At 40.4% G+C, this 23,648-nt stretch overlaps 1 protein-coding gene across 12 annotated transcripts in view; it reads left to right on the plus strand.

Annotated features, from left to right (window-relative positions):
• LOC122552211 (collagen alpha-1(XXV) chain) overlaps positions 1-23,648 on the plus strand; it is a 647,058-nt gene that overhangs the window by 475,705 nt on the left and 147,705 nt on the right. For all 12 annotated transcript variants that reach the window (XM_043694864.1, XM_043694871.1, XM_043694887.1 and 9 more), the window contains exons 9-11: positions 835-870; positions 3,808-3,834; positions 22,837-22,881. In XM_043694864.1, the coding sequence (XP_043550799.1) occupies positions 835-870; positions 3,808-3,834; positions 22,837-22,881 (108 nt within the window). The remainder of the gene's footprint in view (positions 1-834; positions 871-3,807; positions 3,835-22,836; positions 22,882-23,648) is intronic.

The following is a 23,648-nucleotide window of genomic DNA, read 5'->3' on the forward strand; positions in this document are numbered from 1 at the left end:
TGAACCCGGATCTCTGGCGCTGTGAGGCAGCAGTGCTAACCACTGTGCCACCGTGCCACCCACTTTTTCTTTTAACGGCAGTTTCAGAGTGAAGGAATGGGCTGAATGGCCTAAACCTATTACTATATCTCATGCTCTTTAGGTGGTAGGGTCTATTATTCAGTGCAGAATTGCTTTTGTAACCCTTGTATTTGCATATTGATTTTACTTCACGTTCTGTTCAATGGTAACCCCTGTGATATGGATGGTTGGAGGATTCAGTGTCAGCCAGTAGTCCATTAAACTGGCCTATCCATGGCTCTTCCATGACTCTTCCATGGCTCAGTGGAATTCAATGAAGGAAATACAGAACATGTGTCTTATCCTAAAATAAATCATATTAATGTCATTGACCAATTTTTAAAATGTAGTCCTAACCTATCCAGTCTGTCTTCATATATCAGTCCTGCCATTGCCAGGAATCAGTCTGGTAAACCTTTGTTACATTTCTTCAGTAGCTGGAACATCCTTCTACAGATAAGGAGACCAAAACCACAGACAATACTCTAGGTGTGGTCTCACCAACACCCTGTACAATTGCAGCAAAACACCCTGGACTCTAATCCTCTTGCTATGAAGGCCAACATACCTTCACTGCTTGCTGCAACTCCGTGGGTGCTTTCAGCACTTCCAACACTCTTCAATGGCTCAGTGGAATTCAATGAAGGAAATACAGAACATGTGTCTTATCCTAAAATAAATCATATTAATGTCATTGACCAATTTTTAAAGAAAAATACTTTTAAATATAAATACTAATGAAATTTTCTAAACCAGTTCATGTTTTGATTTTAGGGGGAAATTGGACCAAGAGGTGAAACTGGATTAATGGTGAGTGAAATACTGTATCTTGTGTTATACTGATGCAATGCCAAGGTGTAATGGAAATTATCTCTACTTATGATAATGCATTCAGTGGTACTTTGTATATTTATGTTTTGGATTAAGGATTACTCTCCTGACACAAACTGGAGATTAAATACGTGGGCTAGATTGTACAAAAAATGAACTCTACTTGTTATGCTGGTGGTGCATGCATAAAGGGATGAATAATTCTCATTTTGTGGAAGATCTTCAAGTCCCAGATTTTCCACCTGACTCAACTTACCTTTGATAATCTTGCAAGTTTTCTCATGTTGAGAACATGTTTTCCTGATATTTAATCACAATTTTGATCCATGAACATTTTCCATTCCTAGAATCTTTACCACTCTATCACACCTCATGTTTGTATTAGTAGATAATGTCATTTTTTCTTGAATATATTATCCTTTGCTTTTAGGACTAAATAACATTCTTCTCTCACTCCTCTCAACATCATTAAGCACCAAGTGACCCTCAGTGTTTGAATTTGGAACAAAGATGCAGATTAAGAACTTAATAAGTGACTATTTTCCAGTTACTTGAAGAGCTGGCTACCAAAATCCAATTGTCTGTCAACCAGTCAATACACTCAATTTGCCACTAATAAATTTCAATCGTATCATATTTTGTTGCTTCCTCTTAATGACTAAAGTAGAGATTAATAGCATTTATACGTTCGTAAAATACATGCCATTTTATTGACAGCTTAAGTGTGTTTATTTTATTAGTTTGTTAAATTCATGAAGAGAAATGTTTTTTATTGGCTGAAATGTAAATGATTGTGCAGTTATTAAGACCAGTTAATTAGTAAACCTACATAGCAATATTTGGCATTTTATTGATTCGTGCGTGTTGGGAAGTTACATTGTTTTTTCAATACCTCCAGTTTTAGTGGAAAGAATTTAAATTAAGATCAAAGCAGGGACATGGAGTTGTGCTTTTCAAATATCAAATCATTATTAAAATTTGGAATTTGCTAAATGTAATGAAAAGGAGAAAAAACGGGTTTTTGAATTGTCAGTCTTGATTACTTTGATTATATTCTTACATCTAGAATAAAACTTAGTTTATGTATTCGAAAGTGTATATTGCATGTAGTAACTCTCAAAAACTCAAAGGCAGGAAGCAAAAATTCTGAATGATGCCATTTTTCTATTCCCATTCTCCCAAGAAGGACCATTTTATTTAACCCTGTTTTAAGAGGAACCACTGCTCAATGACCAGGGGCTCCTTTCAGCAGTTCAGTAGAGATGTGAATTTCACCCATGGCAATCTGAATTAAATGGTCGATCAAAACACCATCAACAGTCTTGTTCTTTTGTTTTTGAAATGTCAGTCTCTGTCTAAGCTTTACTCCATTATTCGTTTCTGAAGTATTGAAAATGTTTCACCTTAGGTTTATTAATTCTACTCAATATTAATCCCACTATCTGGGACAGAGCAGCACCAGGGCAATCCAGTGTGAGCAAGTCTTTGAGAGACTTCTCTTCAGAGCCAATGGTATGGTCCTCCGTAAGGGACTGTGCCAGCTATCAATTGAAAATGTGGCTGGTTCCATCAATTATTCCCCTACCACTGATCATGACACTTTTCTCTTTCTAACAACATCATTTCTAATTTGTCACAAATCATGTCATCACCATTAAAACTTGACTTTGGCTTGAGAGTTATTGAAGGAGCTGGCTTGTTGGAAAGAAGTTGCCAAAGTCATCATGGGTTTATACTGGAACTTTATTCCAATATTAACGTTACTAAAGCTCCCTTATTTTATCCAGAAACCGATGCCCACTTACAGGAGCACCTGCATCACCTTTTGAAGGAATTACATTGAGCAAAGCCATATTTTTGATCTATTTATTCCAACAGCCAAACTGAGTTTTAAAAATGGAAGTAAAGGACCGTAGTCTTTTCCTTTAGAAGAATCATTTTAGATTATCTATACAATTATGGGACTGCCTAATTAAGCTCCCAGCCCTCAAAGATAATCTTTGCTGAGAAGAATTAAGCTACTTGTGCTGTTTCAATCCAAGCTTTCCTTCCCATGCAAATGTGAAATTTTGCAGTATGTGCAGCAGGTGTATGGTGATTATTAGACTACAGGGTGCTATTTTCATGAGGCTCATGAATTCTTTCTGTTAGAATAAGCAGAGTTCATTCGGGATCTGACAAATTGGTTAATTCTATCAAATCTAAGAGAAAAACAAAGGCGTTCAGTTGATGGTATTTTTGTAAAATCAGAAATCAGCAACCTTCTTAGCTGGATTTTGGATAAATAAGAACCTACTGTATCTAGGTTATACATGCAAGTCATTACTCAGCCTGACATATGGTGTTGTTTAACCAAATGTCTTCTGTGCTTACTTCATTAACAGGAAAAATATGCCAAAGGTTCATTCAACACTTTAGCAAACATAAGAAAGTAGTGTCACAAGCTGCCACTTTGATCCAACTGGAATAGATTAGATACCTTTGGTGAACCAAGCATGTCACTCCCGTTATAACTAAAATCACATTTCAGTAGCTATTTTTCTTAAGTTACTATTTGAGTAAAAATCATACAAAACCAGGTTATTGTCCACCAGATTTATTTGGAAGCACTAGCTCTCGGAGTGGCGCTCCAAAAGCTCGTGCTTCCAAATAAACCTGGTGAACTATAACCTGGTATTGTATGATTTTTAACTTTGTCCAACCTAGTCCAACACTGGCACCTCCAAGTCCCTATTTAAGTAGCTATTCTCTTGCAGTATTTGTGTCACTATCATCTTAAGGTTTCTGTGACCTTGACAAATTAGGCAGTATAAGAAGGTCTATTGCAACATTTATTGGATTAGATTTTGAGAATGCATCACAAATGCCGAATTGTCAATGTGATAATAACACCTCAATGTGCTTTTGTTTTTCTAGGGACCCCAGGGACCACCAGGACAAAAGGTACAGTATACCAATACCCGTAAAGCATTCAAACTGTTTATTGCCAACATTAGACCCAGACTCAAAGGAAATAGGCTACTGTAGTTCAGAAGTTAGTTCATAGATATGTCTTAACTCTAGCCGACTTAATCAAGTCAACACAGTAATGTATAATATATAATATGTTTAATTTCTCTATTATATGAACTTTAACTTAAAAATATTCAGACTAGTGGAAGTTTTTACATCAGGACTTTTATGTTAAAAGAAATGTTTCTTTCAAAAAACAAAATTTACTAGTCTTCCCATTTCAATGTTGGCAAAACTCTGGAATTTAAATTTAAAACATGTACAGAGGATACAGTTTCTACTTCAACCCACACTAAGCTTAATAGATCACTGCCATATGATTGATACTGAGCAAAACTTTCAATGTGTCGCTGATGAATGGATTTTGGTTTTACTGTGATCACTGAGCTGCTGTTCCTTTCCTGTTTCTGAGGTAACTTGATGACAGACTTCCTGAACCTTCTGTCAGCACCTTTAACAGTTATCAGAATCGGCTGTCAGATTTCTTTTTGATAAATTCAATATACAATTTATGAGATTTCTTCATTACCACATCGTAAAGAATGTCATTGTATATTCTTACCTTACCTTCCAATCATTGGAGGTTTGTCTCTGAAACCCTTCCACAAAAGCAATCAAGGTTTTGAAAGTAAAAGCATTCATCACTCTTTTCTATATTTATTTTCCCTTTACTGGCTACACAAAATGTTGTAAGACAAACATAACTCTAAAAGAATTTGATAGGAAGTCTTAAGTAAAAGGTTGACACTTTTTCTCCCCATCACCAAATCTCCCAAGCCTTCCAAACAAAGTGGCAAGAAATTCCATGATTTTTAGAGGTGTTATTTGCTTTGTTAATAAACCAGGATGAAGGTAATCATTCAGCGTCTTCATGATTGGGGTTAAAATAACTTGACTGGAGTCTATAGTTTTGAAACTTGGAAGAAAATAGAGATTGTATAAAATACTTTTATCAAATGTTTACAAAATTGTGAAGGGTACAGATAAAGTGAATGGCAGGTGTCTTTTCCCTATAGTGGGGAATTTCAAGTCTAGGGGAAATATTTTAAGGTAAGAGGAGAAAGATTTTAAAAAGACACAAGGAGCAACTTTGTTTTCACACAGAGAGTGGTTGACAACTTCCAGAGGAAATGGTGGATGCAGGTACAGCTAACAGGTATTTGGACAAATACATAAATAGGAAAAGTTTTGAGGGATATGGGACAAACACAGGCAGGTGGGGCTAGTTTATGGTTGGCATGAATTGGTTTTACAGTAGGGTCTGTTTCCAGGCTGTATGACTCTGCCTTGATGACTCTAAAATGACAGTAGGAAATGATGTGCTCTCAGTGTCAGCACAATGACGATACTGAGAGGACAAAGGTGTGTGGGATATTTTTGCGCTGTACTTAATTTTCTGTGAGGTTGGTTACTTCAGCTGACATATTGCATGAAGTAAAATCAGTGAATGTCAGACGTAGACCTGAAGATAAATAATAAAAAAAGGAGACAATTAGAAAAATAATCAACACTCTCAAAGACTCCTTATGTGAAAGTTATTGGCAGGGCAGACTGGAAATCATTCAAAAAGCTATTTGGATGTAATGGGAAGATTGGATCTGTCAACGAATTGAGATGAACAACAAGTGCTGTTATAAATTGAAACGTTTATCCATGAAATAATCTACAGCAAGCTTTTAACATTTCAAAACACATTAAATGTAAATGTTAGTTTATTGCTGCATTGACAAATGAAACTGATGAAGCTTGGTTTGGAACTCCATGTAACCCCACTGTAATTGAATGCAAGCTCAAGTGTAGGCAGCCATGTTTTCCGGTTTCTCCCACCCTCAAAAAAAACTACACTGCGATGGGGTTTTATGCACCTATATATTTTTCTCGCCTGCTTTGTTCTGGTTAGTGTTTCCCTGGAATTTCAAAACATAGAAATATAAGAATGGAGGCAATGACCTAATGGTGTTATTGCAAGACTGTTAATCCAGAGACCCTGCTCATGTTCTGGGGACCTGGGTTTGAAGGTCACCATGGCAAATGGTGGAATTTGAATTCAATAAAAATCTGGAATTAAGAATCTACTGATGAAACCGTGGTCCATTGTCTTAAAAACCCATCTGGATCACTAATGTCCTTTTGGGAGGACCATGCCATGCCAACTCGGTCTGGAATACAAGTGACTCCAAACCCACAGCAATGTGGTTGACTCTTAACTGCCCCCTGGGCAATTAGAAATGGGCAATAAATGGTGGTGCAGCCAGCAATGTCCTTGTCTTGTGCATGAATTAAAAAAAAGAGCAGGTATAGGCCATTTGGCAGTTCAAGCCTGCTCTTCCAGTCAATAAGGTCATGACTGAAATGATGTGTCCCTAACTCCACTTTCATGCCTGCCCTCCTAACTCTTATTAATCAAAATTTGTCTAACTCAGTCTTGAATATATTCAATGATCCAGCCTTCAGTGCTGTCTGTGAGACCAAATTCCAAATACCAATGATCTGCTGAAGGAACAAATTCCTTCTTGTATCCATCTTAAATGAGAGACTCCTTAAGATGAAACATCCTGTCAACATTTTCTCTGTCAGGCCCTCTCAGAATTGTATGTTTCAAAAATATCACCTCTCGTTCCTCTAAACATCAATGAGGAGAGGTCAATATGCTCAATCTTTCCTCATCCTAGTTTAATGAATCTACGGGCTCCAGTGCCATCTGTGTCCGTTCTTAAGTAAGGTGACCAATACACAAAATACTCCGACATATAATCTTAACATTCCCATCTATCATTGTAGCAAGATTTCTTAATTTTTTGTATACCATCTTCCATACAACAAAATCAAAATTCTGTTAGGCTTGTTAAGTACTTGCTATAATTTCTTGTTTTTTTTATTATTTAGAGGTGCCGGTGTTGGACTGGGGTGTACAAAGTTAAAAATCACACAACACCATGTTATAGTCCAACAGGTTTATTTGGAAGCACGTGGTTGCGTTCACATTTTGATGGACAGTTTCCACAACCACCTGATGAAGGAGTAGTGCTCCGAAAGCTAGTGTTTCCCAATAAACCAGTTGGAGTATAACCTGATGTTGAGTGATTTTTAATTTTTTTTTGTGATTCATGTATAAGGATGTTGAGTCACTGTGCAGCAATCTTCAGTATCTTTCCGTTTAAATAATACTTTGCTTTTTTATTCTTCCAACCAAAGTGGACAAATTTACACTTTCCCACATTACAGTCAATCTGCCTTTTTTTTACTCTAGCTCTATCTTTTTGCAGGCTCCTTTGTATCCTCCTCAAAAAATTCCTTGCTGTGCATTTTTGTATCAATCTAGCTGCAATTTAACAGTCTCTTCATATAAATCATTAATATAAGTCATAATAGTTGGGATCCCAGTACTGATCCATGTGGAACTCCACTAATTACAGTACGCCAAACTCAGAATGCCCAGTTTATTCTCACTTTCTATTTCCTGTAAATTAAGAATCCTCTGTCCAAGTTAATATATCACCCCAACACCATCTTCCCTTACCTTGGGCACTTCATCTTTGGCCTTTTGGAAGTCCGAGTATACAATATCATATGTTCTCTTTTATCCACATAATTGTAATATCCTCAAATATCAAATATGATTTCCCTTTCACAATACTATGCTGATTCTGCCTGAAAGATTTATGGTTTTCTGAATGTCCCACTATTCATGATTTAATAATGAATTCTACCATTTTCCCAACCGCAGAGGTTAGGCTAGCTGGACTATATTTTCTTGCTTTCTATGTCCCTCCTTTCTTGAACAGAGGTGTTATATTTGAGGCTTTCCAAACCACCAGGGCTTGCAAGAATTTTAGAAAATTTTGGAAGATTACCGTAATTCAAGCAGGGTACATTAATAGAACTGTAGTGTTTGTCAGAGACAAGTTAATCGTCACAGTTCTGCAAACAATGGTTCAAGTGGCTGTGTCTCTTTCCACTGCCAGGGTTTGGAACATTTACTCTGGGTTTGAGAAGAATTTGTAGTGGGAAGGGAAGGATCCAGCAATCGTAAACTATGTAGGTACCAACAACATAGGTAGTACTAGGACAGAGTTTCTGCTTGGAGAGGGTGAATAGCTAGGGGCTGAATTAAAAGCCAGAACCCAAATTTGTGAATTCCTGAATTTCACCTGAACCACAAGGATGACTGCTTTACTGACAGTCATGTCCTCAAATCCTTGACCATAAACCATCTTCAAAATACTCCACTTAAGGGATATGATTATTTCCTGAAGCAACGAGTGTGGATAACGTTCCCCTCCCTGACGCATTCCAATATCCAAAGTTCTGACTCCAGTTCAGAAACTCAAAGGCAAAAGTTCCTCAAGTGGCAGACACTTGCTGCCAATGTAGTTACCATGGAGCACACAGATTGTCCACTTGATCCTACATCTATAAGTACAACAGATCACTTACCCTACCAACTTTATTGTGTTGTAGTTAACTAATTAAGATTATAAATATTACTCAGCCAGTATCTATAATTATCTAAAGTGGTTTAACTAGTTGATCCACAAATTAAGGCAATACCTATATCTCCGCAATTCCTGTTTAAACTACTGCCCCCATTTAGAGAAAGAAAAATATAAAACTTATCCACTACACTTATCTGCTCTTGCAACTAATGCTTCTGGGCTCCTTGCTCCACTGCCAGTTTCTGGCTCCTCTCTCTCTCTCACTCAGCCCATTATTTTTTCTGAAGCTCAAAACAATATCTCCTCCCATTTGGCACCAAATTCCCTCATTTACCCGATTCCTGAGTTTACATTCAGACTTCACCTGCATTTAGTGACAATCTGCTATCTTTGTGTTTGCTTACATTGTGTGCTTAGCAAGAGCACTTGCAGTTATGCTAGCTTAAATTCCACTGAGATAAACCGACACTATTGACTCGACAAGCAGATTCTAAATAGCAACTTGATTAGCTGCCTGCAGCTGCCTTGACAATAGGGAACTGCTTATTCTCAACTGCAAGAAATTGGACCTTAACAATATGTGTAGTTAAATGCCAAATCAAAAAATGGAAGGCAGTTCAACACCACCTTCTCAAAAGCAGCCAGTGATGCCCATTTCCCATGGGTGGGACTGGAGGGTTTGAGTTACAAGGCGAGGCTGGATAGGCTGAGACTTTCTACCCTGAAGCATAGGAGGTTGACGGGGTGACCTTATAAAGGTTCATAAAATCATGAGGGACATAGATAAGGTGAAAAGTAAAGGTCTTTTCCCTATGATAGGGGAGTCCACCACTAGAGGGCATAGGTTTAAGGTGAGAGGGGAAAGATTTTAAGAGAGCTATTTTTTCACGTACAGGACAGTGCATTTATGGAATAAACTACCAGAGGCAGTGATGGCTGCAGGTACAGTTACAACATTTAAAGGAAATTTGTACAGGTACATGGATAGGAAAGGTTTAGAGGGTTATGGGCCAAATGCAGGCAAGTGGGGCTAGTTTAGTTTGGGAAACCTGGTCATCATGGACAAGTTGGATCCAAGGGTCTGTTTCCATGCCGTATGACTCTAGTAATAAGGTGAAAACAAGTGCAAACTAAACTTGATTTCAGAAAGGGATTATCCATTAAAATACCCTCAGTCACCACATTCCCAAGTTCTCTCACTCAGTTGAGCTACAAAGTGAAGAATACCTCTCTTCATGCTTGCTTAAAACATCTGTTCATTCCTGCCAAAAAAAACTGAAGGTGGAGAAGTCAACATTTTGGCTGTAACCCTTCCTCAGTCCTGAAGAAGAGTTACACCCAAAACATCAACTTCTCCACCTCCTGATGCTACCTGGCTTGCTGTGTTCTTCCAGCCTCCTCCTTGTCTACCTTGGACTCAAGTATCTGCAGCGTTTTTGTCTCTTAAAAAAAAACTGAAAGGACCAGGAGAAAGCCTGCACTGAACCAAACAAATTGCAGAATTAGTTTGAATTTGTATTTGCTTCTGTAATTTAATGAATTTTAATGGAAGATAGAAGGAAAATCCTTACTATTAAACATCTTAAAAGTGTAATTTTGTAATTCTCCCAACCAGTCATTTGTAAACAAAAGTGTAGTGCAATGTTATCGAACCCTTGGTGTAATCACATCTAAGGAGTATAAATGACTTTGTACAATTTTTCTTTCCATTGAATTAAAACATGATCATGATCATCATCATCACTATCCATTAAGAGTGCTGTTACACTCAGTTCCGATTCTGGATTATTGTGGACCATTATCAAGTTATGAATTTATTGTCATGTGCAGCAAGGCACAGTAAAATGCATTGTCTTGCGAGCAATACAGGCAGATCCCATAGTTAAATGGCATAGATAAATAAATACAAGGTAAACGGCGGCAAAAACAAGAACACAGGTACAGGCGAATGCTAAGAGTTTGTGAGTCCATTCAGTATTCTAACAAGAGTAAGGCAGAAACTGTTTTGAAACTGCTGGTGCATGTGTTCAGGCTTCTGTACCTTCTCCCTGATGGTAGAGGTTGGAGAAAAACATTGCCAGGGTGGGATGGATCTTTGAGAATGCTGGCGGCCTTTCCTTGACAGTGGGCCTGATAAATGGATTCCACAGATGGGAGGTTGGCCTTTGTGATTGTCCGGGTCGAGTTTACCACTCTCTGTAATCATCTCCGATCTTAAATGGTACAGTTGCCATACCAGAGTTGAAAATGTGGTGCTGGAAAAACACAGCAGGCCAAGCAGCATCCGAGGAGCAGGAGAATCGACGTTTCGGTCATAAGCCCTTCCTGAATCAGTCTCCAGGGGATATTAGTGTTGAAAGTTGAACTGCTGTCAATGAGTAGGATTCTTACATAGCTGTTCTTGGTGACAAGATGTTGTAAGGAGGAGTGATGGGCAAGTGATATGGCATCTGACATGGATCTGTTGGTCCAATAGGCAAATTAGAGTGGGTCAAGAGTAGTGAGGAGGCTGGAGTTTATTAATGCCATGACCAGCCTTTCAAAGCACTTCATGACCACCAAAGTTAAGGCCACTGGGCGGTAATCATTGAGACATGCTGCATGAGCCTTCTTAGGCACAGGGAGGATGTTGGCCCTCTTGAAACAGGCAGGGACAGTGGCCTGCTGCAGGGAGAGGTTGAAGATGTCCAAGAAGACCTCTGCCAGTTGAATTACGCATGCTCTGAGAGCACGGCCTGGTACTCCGTCTGGTCCCATCCCTTTGCTTGGATTCACACAAAGGAAAACTGATCTGACCTCTGATGCAGTGACTGTTGGGATAAGTTCGTCAGGACTTATCGGAATAGGTGTTACCTATTCTGCTCAAAGCAAGCATAGAAGGCGTTGAGACCATCTGGGGACGGATGTGTCATCGCCTGCTATCTTGCACTGTCTCTACTTAGAACCTGTGATGTCATTCAGTCCTTGCCATAGTCGCCGGTCATCTGTCTGGGTCTCAAATCTCTTATTCCTAATACTTCTAGTATTCAATTTCTACACTTTTCGTAGGTTTACCTCCTTTTTTCCCCTTCAGTGTCTCATTGTTGCTGATATCTGATATTCTAGTGTCTCTCTGGGTCTCAATGGCTTCCAAAGAACAAGGTGTCATGAAGCATCCATGCACTTCGTTGGCCAACTTGGACTCGAAATCACTTCAGATGATTCAGAAATTACGTTTAGTTGCTTGAAATCTCTGAATAATCTTACCGATCTTTCATTTTCTGTTCATAAAACAAACTGCCTTCTTATTCTGATAACATACCTGTATTTAGTTTTTTTGACAGAAGATGTTTAATGAAAATAGGTCTTTCCACACCCAAGGATTAGCATTTTGGCTTCCCTTATGTTCCTAACTATAGGCTTCATCACTTCCTTTCACGTCTGCTTTAGATTTTTGGAACCCTGTGTCATTGTATGTTGTACTTATTATCGTCCTCTAGGGTTTGACATGTTTTTCATATTCCTTCTACTTTGTAGGTTTTCTTCCTGCTGCAAGTAATTTCCACTTGTGGTACCTTATTCCTAATACTTCTAGCGTTCAGTTTCTACACTTTTCGTAGGTTTACCTCCTATTTTGACCTTCAGTGTCTCATTGTTTCTGATATCTGATATTCTAGTGAGTATATTTAACACAGGAAGCATGCAACTTAAGACCAGAAGAATATTTTTTTTAATTTTACAGACTGAACAATTAAGTGGTTGATGACTTTTAAATTGGACAAATGGAAGATGATGCCCTTCAGTGGAAATAATAAAAACATCAATATGCTTAGAAATTAAGAGATTGAATGGAGTGGATGAGTGAAGGGATCCAGGGACCTAGGTGAATACATAATTTTATATAAGACATATCATAGATTAATAAAGCATTTTAATGTGCTATTAAAACACTGGGATTTATTTCTAGTGTATAGAATTAAGATGTAATTAAGTTATGTTAACTAGAGTGGGGCAATGGCCTAGTGGTACTATTTCTAGACTATTAATCCAGAAATCAGACAAAGCTGTAGAGAGCTGGATTTGAAACCTGCCACAGCAGATGGTGAAAACTGAATTCAGCAAAAGATATTCAGGAATTAATAATCTCCTGCAAAACATTGCCAATTATTGGGAAAAACACATGTGGCTCACTGAAGTCCTTCAGGGAAAGAACTCTACCATCTTCATCTTGTCTAATATACATGTGATGCCAGACCTAGAGCAATGTGGTAAACTCTCAGCTGCCCTCTGTATTAGCCTAGTTCAAGGGAAGCTAGGGATGGGCAATAAATGCTGGCCCAGCCACTGATGTCCACATCTCACAAGTGAATTCAAAAAAATGTTAAACTTGTGTAGGACCCTGGTTATACTATGTTCTGCGGTTCAACTAAATACAACTAAAACCGACAAGGAGAAGCACTTGAGTAAGCCTAAAGTAGGATTACAAGGATCAGATCTGAGCTGAGAGTTTACAGCTATCAGGGAAGATTGAAAAAATTGTACTTATGGAAAAATATTTTGAAGTGATCTAATTTTTTAAAAAATATGTATGTCTTGGATAGGGTTGATGTGGAGGTAATATTTCCACTTCTGGTCTTCACATGACACAAAAGAATTAGAATGAACAGCCTGTTTCTGTGCTGCATAATCTAAGGGTGGAATAGTCTGGTACCAGTCGAAGGTAGTGAACTTTATTAGGTTGGGATGGTAGCAGGCCAGAACACCACTCTCCCAACCTTGTATAAATAAAATTCTGGGTGGGAAAGTCCAACCTCCATCTTTGCACCCCTCAGTTAATCAAGAGGTGATCAATTAGATAGCTGCAATTATTTCAGCTCCAGGCAGGGTGACGTAGAGTTGGCCTGCCCAACTGGTTAACCTTGGTGGGCAGGCTGTCACTTTAGGGTGGGGGCCCTCAATCTGTTGGAGGGTTTCTGGTTTGCGATCAGTAATTTGCTGATTTTTGGATGGTTCAAATCACCCCCAGATCCCTGGTTCTGACACTGGACTTGCTTAGGGAATGTGAAATGAAGAAGGCAGTAGGCAGGTGTTTCAGGGCAAGAGAATCTCTGTGTTTATTTAACTTCAAAAGGGTAAGTATTATACAAGAAATAAAAGCCAAATGCAATGAAGCAGTGAAATAGACACAGTAATACAGAGGACAGTAATTAGATACTCTATTAAATTGAATACAGGTTAAACATTATATTTGAACTAAACAGCAGATTTTTATCACAGAAATTATTATTGGGCTTCTTACGCTTGGGGTCCCCTGCTCTGTAACCACCCACCTCCCACTCCTTGTTCGCTATGTTGGAAACTTTGGGGTCTCAGGAGTTAAGTTCACCACTGGGGAGAATTTGCGATTTTGATGTACTGCTCCTACTTGCCATACCCAATGCCTTGATGAAGATTTTGGATGGTTTAGGCCTCCTGTCTGGGTTGAGTCTGTGGTAGGATGTGTCGTAGAGTTACGGGTGAATACTTGGTTCTTCTTGCTTTCTGGTGGTTTTTATGAGCCAATTTTCACCTCAGGATGTGCATGAGACCTTGTGATATCGGTTGGGTCGGTGGTTTTCAGAGGTTGTTGGTTCTCAGATCTGCTGGTCGTGGTCGGTCATCATTGGTTCCCCTGGTAAGGAACAGGCCTGTGTTAGTGGGTTTTGGAATGACCACTTCCGGAGATAGTTATGCAGTTAGTTCTCTGAGAGAATCACTCTTTACCATCCTTCTCCTGATGGTAGCTGCGGGGATAGCGCTCTCAGGTGAGATCAGGGCCTGTGATTATACTAATTGTGGGCCTGTTATCTTTGTGCCAAATCTGCACTTGCCATTGTATTACTGGGGTGCCCTTTTGAGGTCAGTTGGCTTCTTGATAGTTAAGTGTAGGTGTGAATGTATTTTGTTTAAGTGGAATGTCCAGTATCTCTGAGCATGAATGTTAATCAAAGTTGAATGTCTTGCTAGGCCCCGTAATGTCTGGGTTGGAGTAGCCCAAAGGGTAAAAGCTAACTTTCAGTCTAGAGTGTTAGGTCTGGTTAATTGTTCTTTCAGAGTCGAGGTGTGAATCGGATCTTCAGGCTGAGCAATGGTTCCAGGCAACTATCTCTGTGTCTGTGTATTCTCCCAGAACATGGCCCAGCTGCTTAATTTTTAAAAGTTAAAAAAAACAATTTGAAAAGTCCCGGATTTTGGTCCAGTATTTCAGAATATGAGGATTTTTGCTCAATCCTACACTGTGCACAATCAGTGGGCTCGGTTGGAGGTCGGCTGCTAAGTGTCATATCCTGTCTTGCTTCCAAACAGCCTGCTCCCTCTCTCCATGGCTCCCACCTTGCGACACAAACGAGGGGTGCAAAGAAGGAGGTTGACCTTGATCACAGCTGATTCTTCATCCTGGGAATCCAGGGTGAGATCCACCAGAAAGAGGAACGATCTCCACTTCTGATTGGCTGCCAGATCTTGGTGTCTGGGACTTCTTCATACTGAGGCTCCAAATATCAGCAGAAAGCCTGCAGACAACCAACCACTATTGCTGATTGTCAGTGGCTTTTACATCTTTGTAAGCTTTTTTTTCCCTCCTGCAAATTTATCCATTTTCAGACTTAGTCCAAAACCAGGAAGATCCTGGCCATGTAATTTTCTATAATGTCTGTCATAGACGTCATGGATTTGCTTTTTAACTTTAGTTTTTGGCTGCTTTCTGTTCTTTAATCATTCAGATATTCTGTTTCTTATACATTCTACCGCTCCATCTCAATAGCCAGGTGTACATTGCAAAGCAAATCTCATGCTTTATTTAAGTGCACCCAATATCTCTTATTTTCCTTTCACTCACACAAGTTTGTGAATGTGACACAACTCACTTCATGTCTAACTGCCTGCTTATTATTTCTGCCTTCGGTTCTTTGGATAATCTTCCATTGTTTCCCTTTATATTAGAGAAAAGCGCTCCAAATTTTCATTCACATTCCTGGCATAACTCCAGTGGAGATCTCCTCCAAGGATCATGTTGTTCAGGTGTCCACTGTTTCCACATTACACGGGGAGCTAATTAAAGGGGTGAAACCTGCAGACCTGGGTCAATCAGGAACTGGTGCAGATAAAGAGTGTGTGTGGAAATGTACAGTTCTTAAGATGGGCCTAAGTTGAAACCATCACAATGAGGAAAATTACCTAAACCATCAAAGAAGTAACATCGATAACCCTTTCCTAATGCTCAGTAAGTGCTAGGTTTTCCAATTGAATGGGAGTGGCTGATGCCAGAGATCTGTATGTAAGGGTTTGAGTATTCAACTACCCCATGTACATTAGCTACATAGTGTGACTTACATGAACTCACAAATTCTGGCAGTTAGCCCTGACAACACTAGTGAAAACAATGTTCACCTAAATATGGAAATTGAAGCCCACAGATTTTCAGAGCTCAATTTGGCTAAATAAACCAAACAGGTCAGATACATAGACTATACGGACAATCAAATGCATTTGCTTGCTTCTAGACTGCTATTGAAATTGGACATATCAGTATTGCTGTACTGTTAGGAAAATCAGGTACAGAAGTAACTCATAACAATGCTTTGGAAATTTACTTTGAAGATCCCACTAAAATGTCAAGAAAATCAACATGATAAGAATAAAATATTTTAGCACAACAAGCTGTCATAGTCTCCCTGCCACTGTCACAATAACCACATGGTACAAAGTTCAAAAAATCACACAACATCAGATTATAGTCTAACTGGTTTATTTGGAGGCACTAGTTTTCAAAGCACTGCTCCTTCATCAGGTGGTTGTGACACACTCTCAGCTACCTTCTCCCCAGCCCTACCCCCCTCCCATTCATCTCACACCCCTCAACTCTCTGCCTCTTTCCTGATGAAGGATTTTTGCCCGAAACGTCGATTCTCCTGCTCCTTAGATGCTCCCTGACCTGCTGTGCTTTTCCAGCATCACATCTCGACTCTGATTTTTAACTTTGTCCACCCCAGTCCAACACTGGCTTCTCCAAAACACTTGGTATAAGTGAGAGATGCTGATCTATTGTATACTATCCTCCAGTGTAACATTCACATGGTTGGATGAACATATTTTGATATTATGCATGCTTATAATGACAAAACTAACAGGAAAAAGTGTCATAGTATCTTTGCAGCAGAACAAACTTAAAGTTTTTAAGTCGGTCCAATTTTGGATATTACTGAATATTTAATTCCATTTTGGTGCTCACCAGTAGATTGAAATACCAGATTGGTGATATTGTAAAGGAGCCATTGTTGGCTGAGAGGAAGTTACTTAATATTCGTCATCATGATTTAATCAAGCTTCTTCAACAACTTCCTCTCATGAAAGGTTTGGCGTCATTTCGTGATCACAGATGGAATTGGTTAGAAAAACAGTACTACAGCATAAATCTCTGTTTCTAGCAGGTCTAGCAAGACAAAACAAAACTAAGGACAAAAAACACTAGGAGTGCTTCAAGCTTCATGTTGGAGCAGTAATTCTGAGAGCCACAGATTAAAGAGCAGATGTGGGCGGCACGGTGGTTAGCACTGCTGCCTCACAGCGCCAGAGACCCGAGCTCAATTCCCGCCTCAGGCGACTCTCTGTGTGGAGTTTGCACATTCTCCCCGTGTCTGCGTGGGTTTCCTCCGGGTGCTCCGGTTTCCTCCCACAATCTAAAAATGTGCAGGTTAGGTGAATTGGCCATGCTAAATTGCCCGTAGTGTTAGGTGAATTGGTAAATGTAGGGGAATGGGTCTGGGTGGGTTACGCTTCGGCGGGTCGGTGTGGACTTGTTGGGCCGAAGGACCTGTTTCCACACTAAGTAATCTAATCTAAGTAATCTAATCTAATCTAAATGTAGTCAGTTATCCAACTTCTCCTGTAAGAGAAAGGCCATGCCTAGTGAGCTAATGTGCAGCCCAGTACCAGCTCCAAGAGCTCTTGATGGCAATCTGAAATTTGCTTTCCAACAGCTTTATGAGGTCTCCGTACAGAACATGGAGTTCAGCGGTTCAGGAAGGCAGCTCACCACCTCTTTCTCAAGGGCAATTCTGGTAAATAAATGCCGGGCCCAACTGCAATGTCCATGTCCCATGAGCGAATTAAAGTGTCAAGTCTGTTTGATAGTGCTCCTGAATGTGCTCTACTATTTTAAATATGCTATATAAATATACATTGTTGTTAGAAACAAAGAGAATTTGTGACACAAGAGGAGGATACTTGGCTCAGTGTGCCTGTGCTGCTGCTTGTTGAGTGATAAGTATTGGCCAGGACTCTTTTGGCTGGGGGTGTATGGATCAGCATAAACAAAGACGGGAATAGTTTCAGTATTCTTTTTCATGTAACCCTTTTGCTGAAAGAAAAAGATACCTTGTAATAAATTGAACTTTAGATCAGGCTACTGTACATTAAGAATTGTGCAGTTTTAAAGTGAGATTGTCAGCTGCTATGATTGTGGTTACTCTATTAAGGATGTTAATGTGAGTCAATCACAACACATTTCAAAAAGGTTTAGGATGACACCTGGCCGGAAAAAGCATATTGTTATGCAAGTCCTTCATGTATTTGCTAAGTTAGTGGAGGTGTTTATTTGTTTATTTTGCAGGGTTTAGGAATCTTTTAAACTTTCTCCACTGGTGTAAATGGAGAAGTATCAGATCAGCTGCCTGTTACACATCTGTCCTGATTTTCTTTTCTGCAGTGTCACATTTCGACAGCAGTCCAGGAGAGAACAAATGTGTTTGATCTCCCAAATGGCCCAGGGAACTATGTATCTTTCAGATGAGACATTGAAACGAGGCCCCTCTCCCCTTTCAGCTCGATGTAAAAGATCCCACGGCACCATTTTGAGGAAGAGCAGGAGAATTCTTTTAAGAGTCCTGGCCAACATTTATCATTCAACAGCCCAAGCACGCTGAGCCAAAGAGCCTCCTCCTGGGTCACAAATTCTCTTTGTGTCTAACAACAATCTACATTTATATAGCATATAACGGTATAAAGCAACCCAACACATATTCTGGAGCACCACCAGACTTAACACTTTTCTTTTATTCACTCATGGGACATTGGCATTGCTGGTTGGGCCTGGCATTTACTAAAGTGGTGGTGAGCTGCTTTCCTGAACTGCTGGACTCCATATTCTGTAAGTAGACCCCACAATGCTGTTGGGGAGTGAATTCCAGGATTTTGCCTGACCGACAGTGAAGAAACAGTGATGTATTTCCATGTCAGCGTGGTCAGTAGCTTCGAGAAGAATTTGCAGGTGGTGATCTTCCAGGAATTGTTGGATTCTGGAGAAGTCCCAGCATTCTGGAAAACTGGCAATGTAATACCCTCACTCAAAAAGGAAGGAAGACAAAAACAGTTAGCTTAACATTTGTTGTGGGAAAATTCTCGAGTATGTTATAAGGGATTTATTGGCAGAGCATTTAGAAATACTTAGTATAACACTCATATGGACAGACATGGACGGGAAACAAAACATTCAATATTCTGGGTGGAGGGAAAGCAGTTCCATGGTTCCTATTCACTGCATTTGCTGAGATGATTTTCTTGTGCTGATCAGAATGCTCCTTCTCATTTCTTCCTACTCTGGATGTTTCCACTTGATTACAAGAGGCACAGAATAGCTGCTCCATAATTATGATCATCTCATAATTATTCATTACAAGTCACAGGTTACAGCAGTTGTTAAAGAATAATAAACAGTTTTTCTTCAAGCTTAAAAGTGTTATTTTACTGCAGAGAATAGAAACAGCTCCTGGCTTTGAGAAGATCTGACAGCGGCTCTCAGTGTCGCAAAGGATGGCACTGGAAAAGCACAGCAGACTAGGAGCGAGAGAGTTGACGTTTTGGGCATAAGCCCTTCATCAGGAATCACATTCGACTCTGATCCTGCAGCATCTGCAATCCTCACTTTCTCCTGACTGCTCACTGCCCCAAGCAGTTCTTTGGGAGCCAATCACATAGTTGTTAGCAGGCAGAAGACTTTTGTCATTGATAATTGGTCTCTAGTCCACAGACCAATCAGCTAATTTACTGCAGATGAATTGCCATTGATACAAAGCCCTTGGCTGCAGCTCACCTACAAACTACACTTCAGCATTTTTAAAAACAAGCAGCTGTGCAAACTGCATTTACAATGAGTATTAAGTTACATGTTTTCGGAAAAAGTGCAGTAGTCCCTCAACAAATCTTTGTTTTTAAAATAGTTCTTTTCCTACCTAAGTCCACAATCAAAAATACAGAAAAATAAGAAAATTCAGTCCTTACAAATTCACATTTTACCTTCTGCCATGGTCAGATTTATATGTCTCCAGAACATTCTTCTGGACCTCTGGATGACTGGTCCAATGAAACTGCCTCCCCACAACCTATCCAGGATTTTATAGGAACTTCATGACCTCTACCACCTGAAGGTCAGGGGCAGTAGATGCATGGGAACACCTCCCGAACACACGACCATCCTGAATCAAATTGTATCACTCTTCACTCAATATCTAGGTTGAAATCTAGGAGCTTGTTTCCTAACTGCAGTCTGTATGTGCCTAGCAGTTCAAGAAGGCAGCTCAGTCTCATCTTCTCGAGGGCAATTAAGGATGGTCAATAAATCCTGCTTCTCCTCTGATTAATGGGCAGAGGAACACAGTGTGCAGCTCAACTGCTTTAACTCTTCAGGGTGCTGCCCTGTTAAGAGGGGCATTACATGCTGGGTAGCTAGTCCCAGTCTGGGGACTCCTCCCCATAATTGTGCCTCCCAGCCTTATCGAATAGTTCTCCTCCCCTCCTCCATCAGGGTTTGTCAGCCTGACTGTGGGTGAGATCCTGGACCCATCGCTGAGCACCAGCTCCTTAGCCTATCTACAGTACAGCCAGCACCAGATTCTGCAATCTCAGTGGTACCCATTCCTTAGTCCCAGCACTGCTGGAACTGCAAAGAGGCTCCAAGAAGAGCAGTGGATCTAGCACTATGGTAGCTCATGGGTTTTAGAACAGGCAGAAATGAGGAGCCGGGGGCTCAGGAGTCACATTGGAAGGCCAGGTGGAATGGAACAAAGGGTAGGAACAGCCTGTCATGGGCTGGGCAAGCTCAGGCACACAGAGTAATCCTCCCCACCTTAAAAAAAACTACCTCCTGAATCTTGCCCACCTCTCTCACCCACCCATTTCACAGGGTGCGCTGTGTATTTTTTCATTCAATCGGCCTGTTAGTAGCCTCAATTGCCGATATTTCTTTGAAAATGGCATGCCAGTTCCTGATTTCCACTATTATGGAAATCATGTCAGAAGTATGTAGAATAGCACTGGGCTGGCCACTGATTGTACATTATGTGCCTTTCACTGAAAGCGTGCCCGTTGTGGAGCCATAAAAGCCAGCACAACCTGTCAGCATGGAGGCAAACTCCTGCTCACAACTGAGTGCTACGTACTCTGATTATAGGCTGGAGTTGCTCAATCGTCACATTTGACGTTGAGGTTTTCATGCCGTGACATGTTTTTGACAACATCCTTGAATTGGAGCTGCTGGTTTCTTGGTAAGGCCTACCTGCCCATATAGAAGATCACTGGGAATGTAGCCATCTGCCAGCCGATACACATGCCCAAGCCAGGGCCACCTTCTTTGCGGGATGAGCACTAACATGTTTGTATTACAACGGACTGTTTCACAGGTAACTTTGTCTTTCTATGTGATATTGAAAATGCAAAATAAGCATCGGTGATGCAAGTTTTTGGGTCTTTTCTCTTGTTAGGGTTAAGTTGAGCAGACTTCACTGCCATAAAGCAATGTGCCAATTAGATAAACGTCTTGCTTCTGTGGTTCAGTTTGTTTTTGTTAATACACGCTATGTTAGCCAGCTGAAATTGGCTGTCTTTCCAATGCTCTTCAATAAGAGACAGGTTGTCTGTCACCATAGATACAAGGAAGTAGAACTTGCTGATTACAGGCAGAAACACTAACAACCTGTCCTATAAACATTCTGCGCCCACACCTCCCCCCTCACCTCTGTCCGTGGCCCCCAAGGATCCTTCCACATCCGACAGAAATTTACCTGTACCTCCACTAATGTCATCTACTGTATCCATTGCATCCGTTGTGGTCTCCTCTATATTGAGGAGACAGGACGCCAACTTGCGGATCATTTTAGAGAACATCTCTGGGACACCCGCACCAGCTTACCCTACCAGCCTGTGATTGAATACTTCAACTCTCCCTCCCACTCCACCAAGGACATGCAAGTCCTGGGCTGTCTCCATCGCCAAACCCTTACCAACCGATGGCTGGAGGAAGAACACCTTGGAACCTTGCAACCAGACAGGATCAATGTGCATTTCACCAGTTTCCTCATTTCCCCTCCCCCACATTATACTAGTCCCAAGCCTCCAACTTGGCACCATCCTCTTGACCTCTCCATCACCATTCCCATCTATCCACTCCACCGTCCTCTCCGACTTATCACCTTCTCCCCTCCCTTCATCTACCTATTGCATTCTGAGCTACCAACACCCTCACTCCCCCCCACCAGCCCCACCTCCTCCCATTTATCTTTCAGCCCTGGCCCACAAGCCTCATGCCTGATGAAGGGCTTATGCCCAAAACGTCGATTCTTCTGCTGCTCCAATGCTGCCTGACCTACTTGTTTTCCAGCGCCACACTCTCGACTCTGATCTCCATCATCTTGCAGGCCTCACTTTCTTCCTGTCCTATAACTCAATTAAACCACCAAGACACCAAAATTTCATGTCCAGAAGTGCTCTTACAGTTGTTTTTTTCATCACTGAATCACTCGTGGTATTTTTTCATCTATTAGTTGCTGGTGGTGTTAGTACTGAAGAAAGACTGAGCTCACTTTTAATGCCAATCAGGGGCAGATATTTGCTGACTCAAACATAAAAATGGAAGTACGGAAGACAATTGAAAGCAGAACACTGTTCCTAGCTCCAGGATCAGTGCATTCAGGAAAGGAGGAGGAGGATGACAAAACAAAACAACATAGAAGCCAATTTGTTTTCTCTCTGTAAAGCATGCAATGAATGGGGTACACAGAACAGTGGTATTTCACTACTTCTCTGCTGTCCAAGATAACTTGTGAGAGCTGCACATAATCTGTGTGCATTAACAGGTTTAACTTTGCTAAATCATAATCTAACCTACAGATACCCTCTGTCCTGCACCCTCTTGTCATTGCAAGCCAGCCTATCAGTGGTGGATGTAACCAGTTTTTGGTTCACCTCTGTTAAGTAATAGTTACCTCTAATGTTTGCTTGCTGTTATTGAATCATGTGAGGAATAACATTCCATCCAATGCTTGTATCAGTTTACAAAGAAACTTCATTTCTTTCAAATTGTTAACCACAGAATAATGTGAATGGAATAGGTTATTTTGGTAAACCTTTTACTGCACCTATCTTCTATCCTTGCAGACACTGTCAATTTCAGATCTAACATGTCCCTTTTGTATTTTCACCTTTGCAGGGTTCGATAGGAGTCACTGGTGTTCCAGGCTTCCACGGGCAAAAGGTGAGTACCTGCATATTCAGCATCAGGCAGTGTATAGTCAGGTGTAATCCACCTTTCCCAATCCAGTTAGACTACTGCAGTGTTACAATTCTCCTTCTAAATTAGGATGAATTTCATTGTTTGAGAATTCACAATACTGTCCCAATCGAAAACGTGAAATGAATGTTCTGTTCTCCTGTACTGTATGACTAACACATGGACCAAATACTGTTGCTCTTTGTGGAGTGCCTTTTGCTATTGTTGGACTGAACTTTGTCATTGATGCTGCTTAGCTGTCTGGAGAATTCCTCGCAATAGGATAGTCTGTTTCCCAAACTAAAGGAACAAAATTCATCTTGCTTTAGCTTACAATAGCAGTAGTGATAATCCTCTTTGAACAGAAAACAAAGAAGCAATCACAAAAACACAGTTAGGTCAAAAGGTTAACCATAGTGTAGCCTCTTTTATTTGTGAACCATTGTATATTCTAAGCAAGAAGGAATGTTGAAGGTTCTACTTCCGGTGTGAAGGACTGCCACCGCTAGCATCTTAAAGTGTTAGAATATCCTGTGCTTCCAGAAATTATAACACAGTGTCACTGGCAGTGCATCTTTGATTTTCCAACAGTTGCATAGCATCCATAGAATTCCCTACAGTGTGGAAATTGGCCATTAGGCCCATCAATTCCACTGCGACCTTCTGAAGAGCATCCCACTCAACCCATTCCTGTAACCCTGCACAGTGGGCAATTTAGCACAGCCGATCCACTTAACTTGCTCATCTTTGGA

This window comes from Chiloscyllium plagiosum, chromosome 1 (assembly GCF_004010195.1).
Source record: "Chiloscyllium plagiosum isolate BGI_BamShark_2017 chromosome 1, ASM401019v2, whole genome shotgun sequence".
Classification (NCBI taxonomy): Eukaryota; Metazoa; Chordata; class Chondrichthyes; order Orectolobiformes; family Hemiscylliidae; genus Chiloscyllium; species Chiloscyllium plagiosum.